General features: G+C 46.1%; 1 protein-coding gene across 2 annotated transcripts; it reads right to left on the reverse strand.

Moving 5' to 3' along the window:
* Positions 1-132: 132 nt before the first annotated feature.
* On the reverse strand, positions 133-10534 carry SPOUT1 (SPOUT domain containing methyltransferase 1). 2 transcript variants are annotated; one of them, XM_048822500.2, is made up of 12 exons: positions 10388-10534; positions 9207-9249; positions 8547-8663; positions 7502-7661; positions 5988-6077; positions 5408-5457; positions 4837-4967; positions 4098-4170; positions 3527-3625; positions 2469-2571; positions 1143-1290; positions 133-588 (listed from the first exon to the last, which is right to left on the reverse strand). In XM_048822500.2, the coding sequence occupies exons 1-12, from the start codon at positions 10421-10423 to the stop codon at positions 514-516; spliced, it is 1125 nt and encodes a 374-aa protein (XP_048678457.1). In that variant the 5' UTR covers positions 10424-10534; the 3' UTR covers positions 133-513. The 2 variants fall into 2 exon arrangements, with proteins under 2 accessions (XP_048678457.1, XP_074976426.1); XM_075120325.1 differs by lacking the exon at positions 10388-10534 and adding an exon at positions 9898-9985.
* Between the last annotated feature and the right edge of the window lie 272 nt (positions 10535-10806).

The following is a 10806-nucleotide window of genomic DNA, read 5'->3' on the forward strand; positions in this document are numbered from 1 at the left end:
TTGAAAGGCCCAAAAGGCTCATTAGCCACTTAGACCATGCTCTTTAGCAGTGCTGAGAAAACAGCTCCTAGTAGCTTTCAGCAGGCATTCAATGCCTTTGCCACTGCCCCCACTTTTAAAAACTCCAATGCATTAAATGTGACAGTTCTGTTTTATTTTTTCTAATACCTCTCTTGGTGCTGCATGATCCACTGACAGGCTTCCCATGCTGTTTGTGCTCCCAAAGAAGCCACAGCCAGTGTACAGTCGGTCCTTAATCTCAGTCTCAGGTTTGAGTCAATGAAAAAGCTGTAGCCATTTTGGTAAGGGTACTGTGCTCTTCGTGGTCACTCTCAAAGAGGCTGGAGTGTGGCAGGCTGCCCTGGTGACTTACGCATCACCCCCAGCAGCTCTTCCTAGGTTTAGGGTTAACATAACTTGGAATGAGCCATCTGAGAACAAGGAAGAGCGCTGGTGCAGGTGAAAGCAAGAGAGAAGGTAGGTTCAGTTCTGTAGATCAGTGTTTTTTCCCCTTCAGCTACCACGGGCTTTCCTCACAGCCTCATCTATGTGGGGTCTCAGGGCGGACAGAGATAGCAGTAGTGCTTCCTGGAACCAACAACAGAAAGTAGGATCAGATCCACTGTTCAAAGGGTGACACTTCAGCACCCATCACTTAACACAAACAAGTTTAATGATTGTTTGCAGAAGGGTAGTAGGGGGATTTATGTGCTTGTAACTATAGCAGATATGGCTGCAAAAATACATTAGCCAAGCCAGATTCACTACTGAACCTTCAGCCTCTACAAAGAGCTTCATTGCTAAAGGGCAGTTTATAAGCTCTTTAGGCCTGGAATCATTTTTTGTTTGCGATTTGTAAAGCACCTAGCACAGGGGGCTCCTAGATGCCACATTACCACAAAAAATAGTTAATATCTCCCCATTCAAACACTGCACCTAAAGATCTGTTTTAAAAATAAATGTATTTTAGAAAGACCACTTGTATAACTGGAGCTAGGAGGGTACTATCCAAACCACTTAGTTCACAGCTAACAGACATAGCTTCCCTTTCTTAAAGGGAAACACTAATAGGGGATTGATCCTTAGGAGGAAGGTGCTGTCACCCAGCTGTCATGCATCATGCTATTATTCATGTGACATACCTCTGTCCTGATGGTGCGGCTGCCCTGGCTGGGACATGTGTTTAGGTAAAGGTCAAACAAGACACTTGGGTCAGTGGTCTCCAGGTTTGGGTCACCATCCACACTAGCCTCTAGGCCTTGGAGACCTCCAAATACTATTAGAACATGGCTGGAAGAGAGCAGACATACACTGGTTTATAGGACAGAAGAATCCTGGATTCTAACAGCAGTACTGGGTCAGAAGGAACTAGTGTTGCCCCTGTAATCTTTAACAACCCTACTTAGCTCTTACATAGCATTTTTCATCAGTAGATCTCAAAGCGCTTTACAAAAAAGGTCTGATGTTATCATCCCCGTTTTACAGATGGGGAAATGGAGGCACAGAGATGAAGCGACTTGACCAAGGTCACCCAGCGCAGGCTAGTTAAGAGCTTGTAACAGCTTGTAAGAGATGTATACAATTTGTTGAGGGCCAGCACAAGTGATGATTCTGGTTCTTTGAATGTGCTGTAGAATAAGTTCAGAACATAAATAGTGTCTAGTTCTCCCAATACACTGAACAAAAACACCGTTCAGCTACATAACCAAAGCAGAGAAAAAAAGGGAACAGATGGCCTTGGAACTAAAGCTGCCCTTGCCCCAACTGTCATCCAAACAGCTGCAAAAATATCCTGAACTGTACTCCCTAATGACAGCATCCAGTGAACTAATTTAACTCTTGCTTTGGCAAATTTGATCAGAAGATCCAACCCATGGAAATGCTCACAGTTTAGTTTTGGCCTGGTGTATGGGGAACACATGTATGGAAAGAATATCAGAGCAGGTAAATCAGGGCTTATCTACACATACAGCCCTGCACCAGCACAGCTGCATTGCTGTAGTGCTTCACAAAGACACTACCTACCCCAATGGGAGAGCTTTTCCTGTTGGCATAGTTAATCCACCTCCCCCAAGAGGCAGTAGTTATGTTGACAGGAGAAGCCCTTCCATCAACATAGCACTGTCTACACCAGGAGTTTGGTGGGTATAATTACATTGCTCAGGGATGTGGAAAATCCATCCCTGAGCGACAGTTATATAGACATACGTCTGTTCTGTAGCTTGATCTACACAACAGAGCAGGGTGGTGCAAATCCCACCAGAGTGAATGGGAGTTACATGCTTACATCTGAGGACATGAATCCTACTGCTGCAGAGGAAAGCCTTGCCAGGGAGAATACTCACACAGCAGCACTGGCTACTGCAGTTATCTCAAATGCACTGGTTGTTCTACCGCAGGCATCTTGCTCGTGGGGCTGGTTTGCCAGCGAAGGGATGGGATGAACAGCAAGGAATCAATCCAGTTACCTGAAGGAGGGGAGAATTGCCTGGTCCACACAGGTCCCTCGCTCAGAGGTCCCAATAGAGAGATCATAGCCTTCTTTAAAAGGGCATTCGGCAAAAACAGCACCTGGGAAACAAACATAAAAGGAAAGTAGTTGGTGGCATCCCCTTCTTTAGAGGATTCTAAATACAGTAGTTTTAGGCATTTTATACCCCCGAAGGTTAATAACTAAGAATTGCTTTTACTGCCTCCTACATTTTAGTGGTATCTAGTAGTTGCACTGTTAGTGTACAAATCACTCATCTTTCTCACCAAGATGCCTCAAATTCCATCAGCAGAATGGCACCATAATTTCGCTTTCAATCTTAATATCTTTCCTGAAAAATACTGGCTCTTACATCAACTGCTGAACCAGCCCCCGGCTGGCATGTCTGCCAGGAATCACTCAGTAGTTACATACAGTAGGGTGGTACCTCTAGTATTCAAATCTCCTACTTCTGAGGGGACTCTACAGGGATCTTGTAAGTTTTGGAACCTGGTCTGCCCGGGAAGGTCCCACTGATTAGTGAGGGAAAGCAGAAAATTACGAGGGCTCTTAGGAAGCTGTGACACCTGAGCTATTGGTGCTTAAGGGTGGGAATGCGTAACTAGCCAGGGTCAGTGCAGAGCATTCTCTCTTGCCTGCATTACTATGATGGCAATTAGTTTCCCTTCCCAACAGTCAAATCCTATCAATGTTCAGATATTGGATCATTCCCCATCTTCTGCATCAATGAATGAAGTTTCTAAATCCAGGGGGCAGAGCAGGCGAGTACAGGGTCCATTACCATACTACCTTATAGGGGAAACTAGAGATGGAAAATACCCATTAAATCATCAATGGCAGCACATGGGCACCAAGAAAATGGAAGAGGATGTTAAAGAAACAAGCATCTGGCTTGTGCTGCATGTTTGCAGCTAGTACAACTAGAATCTGTGTAGAAGTCAATGTAAGTGTGTACGGAGAACTCAGAAAAAGTAGATCAGCTACTGCTGCCCTGGCCCCAGCAGGTAGGTGACAGAATGCTGTGTAAATACTTACTCAGGCAGGAGGCTAAGCGGATATTGTAACCCCAGTACAGGCCAGACACAGTCCGTGGATGGTTCGAGGACACTACAGTGCCTTTCTGTATTTTACTGTCTGAAAGCAAAGCCAGTGGGTTAGCATTGGAGAACTGCAGTTCTCCAGACACTGCTGGAAGTCAACAGGCAACACCCTGTGCCATGTTCCCAATACTCTTCCCTAGGGCATAAACAAGCTCCACTCCTTAACTTTATAAAAAAAGCCTGTAAGAGTTTCGTCCATTCAGCACTGTCTATACATTGATGAAGCTCAAAACACTGCTGAGTTCTAAACAGTGCAACATTAAGATAGAATAAATTAGTAATTAACTCTCAAACTGAGGGGCATGGGGGCTAGTAATTATTCGCTATAACTGGGTATGATGATTCCTGAACATGTTTAAAGACATCGTGTCTGCCACATGGCAATGCCCGAAGGCTGAGGGAGTTCAGTGCGAAGACTAACTTCTGCAGGACTAAGGCTATACTACAGATCACATTAGTAGTATTACACGTCTAGCCTGTCCAGAGGCAGGATGGTAGTGGATTACCTGGATTCTGCTGCTTGTCCAGTTGAACAGTGACTCGAAGACCAGACTCTAGCTGTCTGTCTATCTGTACCTCCTAAAATAATAGAGCACCAGCACAAAGGGTTTTAGATGCAAGGAGACCCACCCACAAGAAAGCTACAGACGACAAGCAAAAACAAAAAACCACACACCAAACCACTTTTGGGAAAGCAAACTACACTATCAGCCAAGACCACTATCAGCCAAGACCACTGAGCAGAGCTGTGTAGTGAGACTCCACACCCTGTATAGTGGCAAAATGGACTCTTTAAAACCTACAGCCCTCCAAGACACTCGGTTGGCTTAGAACAATTGCAATGGATGATCCATTTCCAGTTCAATATGCTGGATAACAGAATAAGTGTTTGTTAATTCAGGCAAATGCTAATTGGAGGATTTTGCCCTACTGCAGGACTCTAAGAGGCACTGACACCCCTACCAGGACCCAGCAGAGGGCGCTATCAACATTAACACAGGTTTCAGAGGAACAGCTGTGTAACACAGAAACCCTGATCAGAGGGGAGACTGAATGAAATAAAAATGGGGATCAGGAAGCATGTGCTGCTATAAACTGTGTCCCATTCCATGGTGGGACATGGCCCTTCAAGAAACTCACTGGTAGCTTATTGCCATTCTAGTCTGATAGTACTTGACCTTGAAAGGAGTGACTGATAAGTGGAAGGAGTTTACTCTGGGTATCTAAGGGGCAGACAGGCCATACCTTCCTCATCCCACAGTTAACAAAGGAGCCTTTGCCTGGCTTGGTGGGCCGGGCTAACACCACTCCTTCCCGGTATTCTGAGTCCTCATCTAACCGCACATGATGAGGGCTGTCCAATGGGTTCAGGAGCCCTGAAACAGTATAGAGAAAAGTGGGGGAGGGAGGAAGATACATTGAAGGACAGACTGCACCTGGAGGCAGATTATAAAGGGATTCATCCTGATTCTCCAGTCCCCGCCCCCATGCTCATCACTCCCTCCCCACTGATGAAAAACAATGAAATGGTCCACATGCACGCACGGGCAGAGAAGCATCCTAGTTATGAGGAGGAACATGAGTGTACTCTCTTGGACAAGGAAAAGCCTTAGCAACTGCCACTCCTTACAGACCATAAGAACACTAAGGCCAGGATCACACAAACTGGAATGGCGAGTGGGCTGCCCAGGTAAGTGAGTAGGTATGTAGAGTGGTGGGAACCCCATGTCTATTTACTTCACCTGGGGGGGGGAGAAGAAGGCCTGTGCCTTAAGGATGGGAACTAGGTGTTAAGGGGACATAATCACATCCTTACCGGCAAACTGCAGATCCTGGTGTTTCGGGAAAAATGATTTTCTCAGGTATCTGTTCAGAGAGATTCAAGTCTCAAAATTGTAACAAGCTGATTTCAGGCTTCATTTTAATTTCAGATTTCCAGCTTTAATCAGGAAATCGGTACCATATACCCTGGAGGGCAAAAGCTCTTACGGAATGTAAATGGGGGATTAATACTGATCATTTTCACCCTACACATTCCTGCAGCTCTTTCAGTTGCCAAGATCTTTTATTTCCTGGAGTTTAGATCTGAATTCTAAGCAGAAGTCATGGCATCCCAACACTGGTAATGCACGGTAGCCCTTTTTCCCCTATACAGATCTCATTCTTCCATATACTAAAGGTATACCTGAACTCAAACATGTGAACATAAGTGAATCAGAACAGAATCTATCTCCAGATAGCACAATACAGGAGTGTATATGATGTTGGCCCTCCACTACCCAACACCTGCTCCTGCAATCTTTGACAGATGTGTTCCATAATGCCATGTTAATAAGCTACAGCATTAAACTAAAACTGAATCTGCATGGTGTGCAAAGCTATCATATTGGTCTTACTGAGGACATTCCAAATATTGTAGAATCCGAGCCAGCTGCACGCAGGCCTGTCCTTTCTTTCCAATTCCATCAAACTGCCCTTCCACAGTCCTGAAAGAAAATGAATGCAGTCTGTGATCTTCCAAGACATTTACACAGCCCCTAGAGTAAGCAGACCTTTACATGAGGCCACATTCCAGTCCTATTTAATTAAAATGTATACAGCTAGAAACAGGAAAAAGTGATTCAGGATATAGAGTCCCTTACCCTGGGTGCCAGTTCAAGTCTGACCCAGGTCAGAAAAGAACTTACATTATAAAGCAGCCATCAGATGCTAGATGGTCTGTGAAAGTAGTAAGTGATACCAGACCAGTTCCGACTGGATGGTCGTTGGTCACAGAACTGGCATCCTTGTTGTTAATCTAGGCCAATGACTGGATGGGTCATGGAGCAGGATTACAGATGGACCCTCCCAGTTAGGGAGAAGGGACTGTGGGAAAGCATGACATTCTGCTACCTAGTCTGTCCGGGGGATAAACAGAGATTGTTAGTTTCCAGGGCTGTCAAGACAGCACGTTTTCTCAGCACTACAAGATTTCTTCCTTTAAACCTATATGCAGGGTTTCTGAAGCTGTGAGAGTCCCAGGATATTAGAGATACAAGGAGAATGAGGTAATATCTTTTATTAGACCAATTTCTGTTGGTGAGAGACAAGCTTTCAAGCTTGCAGAGCTCTTCTTCAGGTTCCTGTACATCTAGTGTGTGTTCGTTGCATGCTGGTGAGATCCACACACTTCAGCGTTTACATGAAACCTACTTGTTCTTATGGGACTTAAGTGTCCTATGGAACCAAGCTATTTCTTGGTTTACATATAAGGTCCAAATTTGCTCCAACATTGTGCATTTTTACCTTTATCACAGATTTGAACTATAAACTGGGCACTGGGCTACTTATGCCTTGTCACTTGGTCTGTATGGTTAAGTAAAGTAGTAACAAAGAACCTAAATCTGAATGGATTTAGTGCTTCTCAAAGATGGCAAAGTGTCAGTCTCCAGAGCCATTTTCCTCACAGACTGGAACTGCTCCATCTAGTCCTTTGGCTTTTTTGCTGAGACTGTAAACAAAGACGCCAATTGTTTAAACAAATGCAGTCTGGACACCTGTCCACTAGCAACTGGACACACCACCAGTTCATCTCACAGGCTACCGAATAGTCACCAGGTGATGGTTTTGGGTCGCTACTTCTGTGGGCTCAGTGCAAAATGGTTATTAACAACCCTCTAGAACCATCCAACCTATTTTATTTCAGTCATTAATCTTGTTGTTTGGGGAATAGCCACTGCTGCACCCCAGTGCCTGCCCCCCCCCCCCACACAAACGGAAAAGACTAATGAGGGAGATCTCATCAGACAAAGCATTTGACAGGGAGAAGCCACAGCTCTGTTTCCTGCTGGCCTTCATTTGAGACAAGATACACAGAAACTGGAAACACTGAGGGACAGGTTACTCAGGGAAGACAATGGGTCACCCTTACCTCGAATCTTCTCCTTGCTCATCAAACACCACAATCTCATCCACACAGAAGATGGCACAGGCCCTGGCAATCTGCCCAGCAAGGTATGTCCGCAACTCTGGAGACTGTGCATTGTTCAGGATGGAACCTGGCAGAGCTATGCTAACTGTGTAATGACGTCCTAGAAAACAAGAGCCAGAGGTTGGCAGTTCTACTCCCATTTGTGTTGCTAAAGAGACAGTATTAGCTTTTGGTTCTTTCATTTTAATTGTAAGCTCTTTGGGGCAAGGACTGCCCGGTGTTTTCATGGCACCTGGTACCAAGGGGCCTCAGTTCATACTGAGGCTTCCACACTACAAATAATAAGATTCCAAAGCACTCCGATATAGTGCCTTTTACAGAATAAGGGCCCCACTCCTCTTCCCACAGAAGTCAATCGGACATTTGCCATTGGGCTTAAAAGGAGCAGGAGAGGGCACCAAGTCTGAAGTATTGACTAGACTCTAGAGAATTGATCAATGGACACACAGGAATTTTATAGAGGATTGTGCAACAGGCTAGCTAATTTAAAAGTAACAGGGACTGCTACATTCTTCCTACATGAGTACTAAATGCTTCGTCATATTGTATTGTTGAATACACATTTGCTTCCTCTTTTTGGCACAAGAATGGAAGGAGGATACAAATGAGGAGGGATTATGGGATACTGCGACTGAGTACAATGAAACCTATATTTAGCAACAGACTTTTGCTGGTCTCTTTAGTGGCCACGTCTTAGAGGTGAAGCAGAATTGCACTCTGTACACTTGAAGACACTTAGGAGATGTCTTAAGACAGCAGGTTGTCTATTGAGTGGTCTCACATACACCACTCACTGTACTGCATTACTGCCTACCTGTGTATTTGAACTCGTATGTGATTATACCAATTTGTGAAAGTTAAGTAATAATATATCCTTTTCTGCCTATACAGCTGAGATGCATCTCAAGCAGCTAAAATCTGCACCTCACACATTAGATTTTCCAGCCCTCACACACAGCCCTTCCCATCAACTCAAGGCTGTTACCTTTGTCTTCCTTTGCCCTTTCTTCTTCTTTTTGTTTTTCTATCACCTCCTGCATTCTTTTCTTTTCCAGTTTTCTCAATAGCTTTATTTCCCTCCATTTTTTCTTCTCTTCTTTTTCTGAAATGGAGAATAACCATCTGGTTTAAATAAGAGGAGACACAATATTGTAATGGTTTATCACCAGAATTCAAGTAAATTCAAAAACCTACTACAGTTAGGGCAACTAGACAGGACCTGGTGACAGCATGTGGACAGAGAGAGACAGGGAAGGAAAATAGGAATCAAATATGACATCGAGGTTATACACCTGAGTGCCACACTATCAATAGTAAGAGAGAAAGGAGTGTTTGTCTTCTTTCCTGAGACAATCAACAAAAATGCTAATCAGGGCTAGTTTTTTGTAATGTGAAGACACATCCAGTAGAAATTTGGCATGCTTGTCACTTCACACATGCTACCATGCCAGTCCTTGGATGGCAACTTCTTTATCATGAGCCAGCCTAGTTTGGCTTTGAATCAATGACCCACAAGTAAAAGGGCTCTGGATTTCATTAAGAGCCTGTCCTCCAGCTAGTCAAGCTATTTGATGGATGTTTGAAGGTTTCTTTCTAAAAGCACTGGAAATTATACACATAATATGTACAAAAAGTGTCTCCTTACTTTCTTGTTTCCATTTACGCCAGTCAACCTTTTTCTCTTTCTCCTAAAAAAGAAGCAGTGAACTATTTACATTCCATCAGCTGGCTAACAAGGATCACAAAAGTTATCAGTACAACAAAAATTCATCCAGATGTAGAGCTCTCTCAACAAGCAAGGCATTGGGAGAGACAGGTTAAGGAAGCAATGGTGCCTCTAGAATCAGAGATCCCTCTCTGCCTTGTTTACAGAAGCCACATTAAGGCCTTTACTCCAGTTAGGTTGTGCACTCTAGCATTCAAGGGCTCCTCTACACTAGTGAAATTTGCACCTATTTTCATGATGTAGTAACATCAGTATAAACTTTTAAGGTAGGCATACTGTACTAGTGCAAAACAGGGCATGTAAACATACCCGTTTTACAATGGTGTATTGCATCCAATCCAAGGGTTTGCACAGAGTAGCTACCTTTACCCCCCCTTCCTGCCTCCCTTCCCAACAAACAAAACACAGTATAGACAGGGCAACACTTTCATTTCTGGCCCTTCTAGGACATGTCTACATTGCACTGTAAACCCAGGCATGTGGGACCTGCACTTCTGGTGTTTCCAAGCCCTCGCTTTGAGCACCCTAACTACATTGTAAATCTGGGTTTACAATTGCTGGACCCAGGTCTGACAACCATGCAAAGGCCTCCATACTGCACTATACAGACCTTCTGACCCGGGTCCGTCGCTTGAGCTGCATCCACACTACCAGATGACAGGATTTGGACCAGGACTTGCTGGGACCTGAGCTCAACTCCCCGGCAGGGCCGAAGACCTGGGAGCTTGCTGACCGGAGTCAGACAGATTTGTGTGTGAACAGTAGCAAGGTGGGCGGTGGAGCTGGGCTCAAAGCTGAGCGGCTGAGCCCGAGGTTTACACCGCCGTGTAGACACACCCACACGTGTCTGCGCCCAGAGCACCAGGCACCCTCACCCCAGCACAGCCCCTGGCCAGCCTTCAGCGGGGAACGACCGGCCTGGGCCCGATTCACATCCCACCCCCGCGTCACTCCGGGGCTGGTGGCAGAGCAGGAAGCCCCCCCGCCATACGGACCCCGCCCGGGGAGACAGCCCAGCACGTGGCGCCCCCGCGGCGCCCAGAAAGGAGGAGAGCGGGCCCGCGCTGAGGCACACCCCTCCCCCCGCCGCCTTGACCCACCTGCAGGCCTCGCGGCCGTTTAGCGCCACCCGCCATTTTCCCTCCGGCCTCCGCGGATTATTATTCGACGAAGGAACGTCCCAGGCCCCGCCTCTCGTGCCCCTTCCCAACGGCCCACGCGGATGAGTCACGTGGCAGCGGAGGCGGGTCATAAACAGTGCGGCCGGGGGAGGTGGCACGTGCCAGCCCCGCCCCCGACACGACTCTATCCGCCCTCGCCCGTCCGGTCCCCTAAGCTAAGCAGGGTCCGTTTAGTTCCACCCGTGGATGGGAGACAGTGCACGCCCAGGTACTGTTAAGTCACGGGAGGAGGAGGGGAAGTCAGCGAGATAATGTCCCCCCTAACTCAGCAGGCCTGTATGGCCCTAGCGGTACCGAAGTCCAGGGGCTGGTGTGTGACCACAGACTCTGGCTCCAGG

The sequence above is a fragment of the Caretta caretta genome, chromosome 16, assembly GCF_965140235.1.
Source record: "Caretta caretta isolate rCarCar2 chromosome 16, rCarCar1.hap1, whole genome shotgun sequence".
Classification (NCBI taxonomy): Eukaryota; Metazoa; Chordata; order Testudines; family Cheloniidae; genus Caretta; species Caretta caretta.

Excerpts from the sequence above, each read along its gene's own strand:
- SPOUT1 (XM_048822500.2), bottom strand. The coding sequence starts at position 10,423 with ATGGCGGGTGGCGCTAAACGGCCGCGAGGCCTGCAG. Across the intron at positions 4,968-5,407 it reads CCAGGATCTGCAGTTTGCCG|GGCTCCTGAACCCATTGGAC; the intron begins GTAAGGATGTGA and ends ATACTGTTTCAG. Across the intron at positions 3,626-4,097 it reads GGACAAGCAGCAGAATCCAG|ACAGTAAAATACAGAAAGGC; the intron begins GTAATCCACTAC and ends CTTTGCTTTCAG.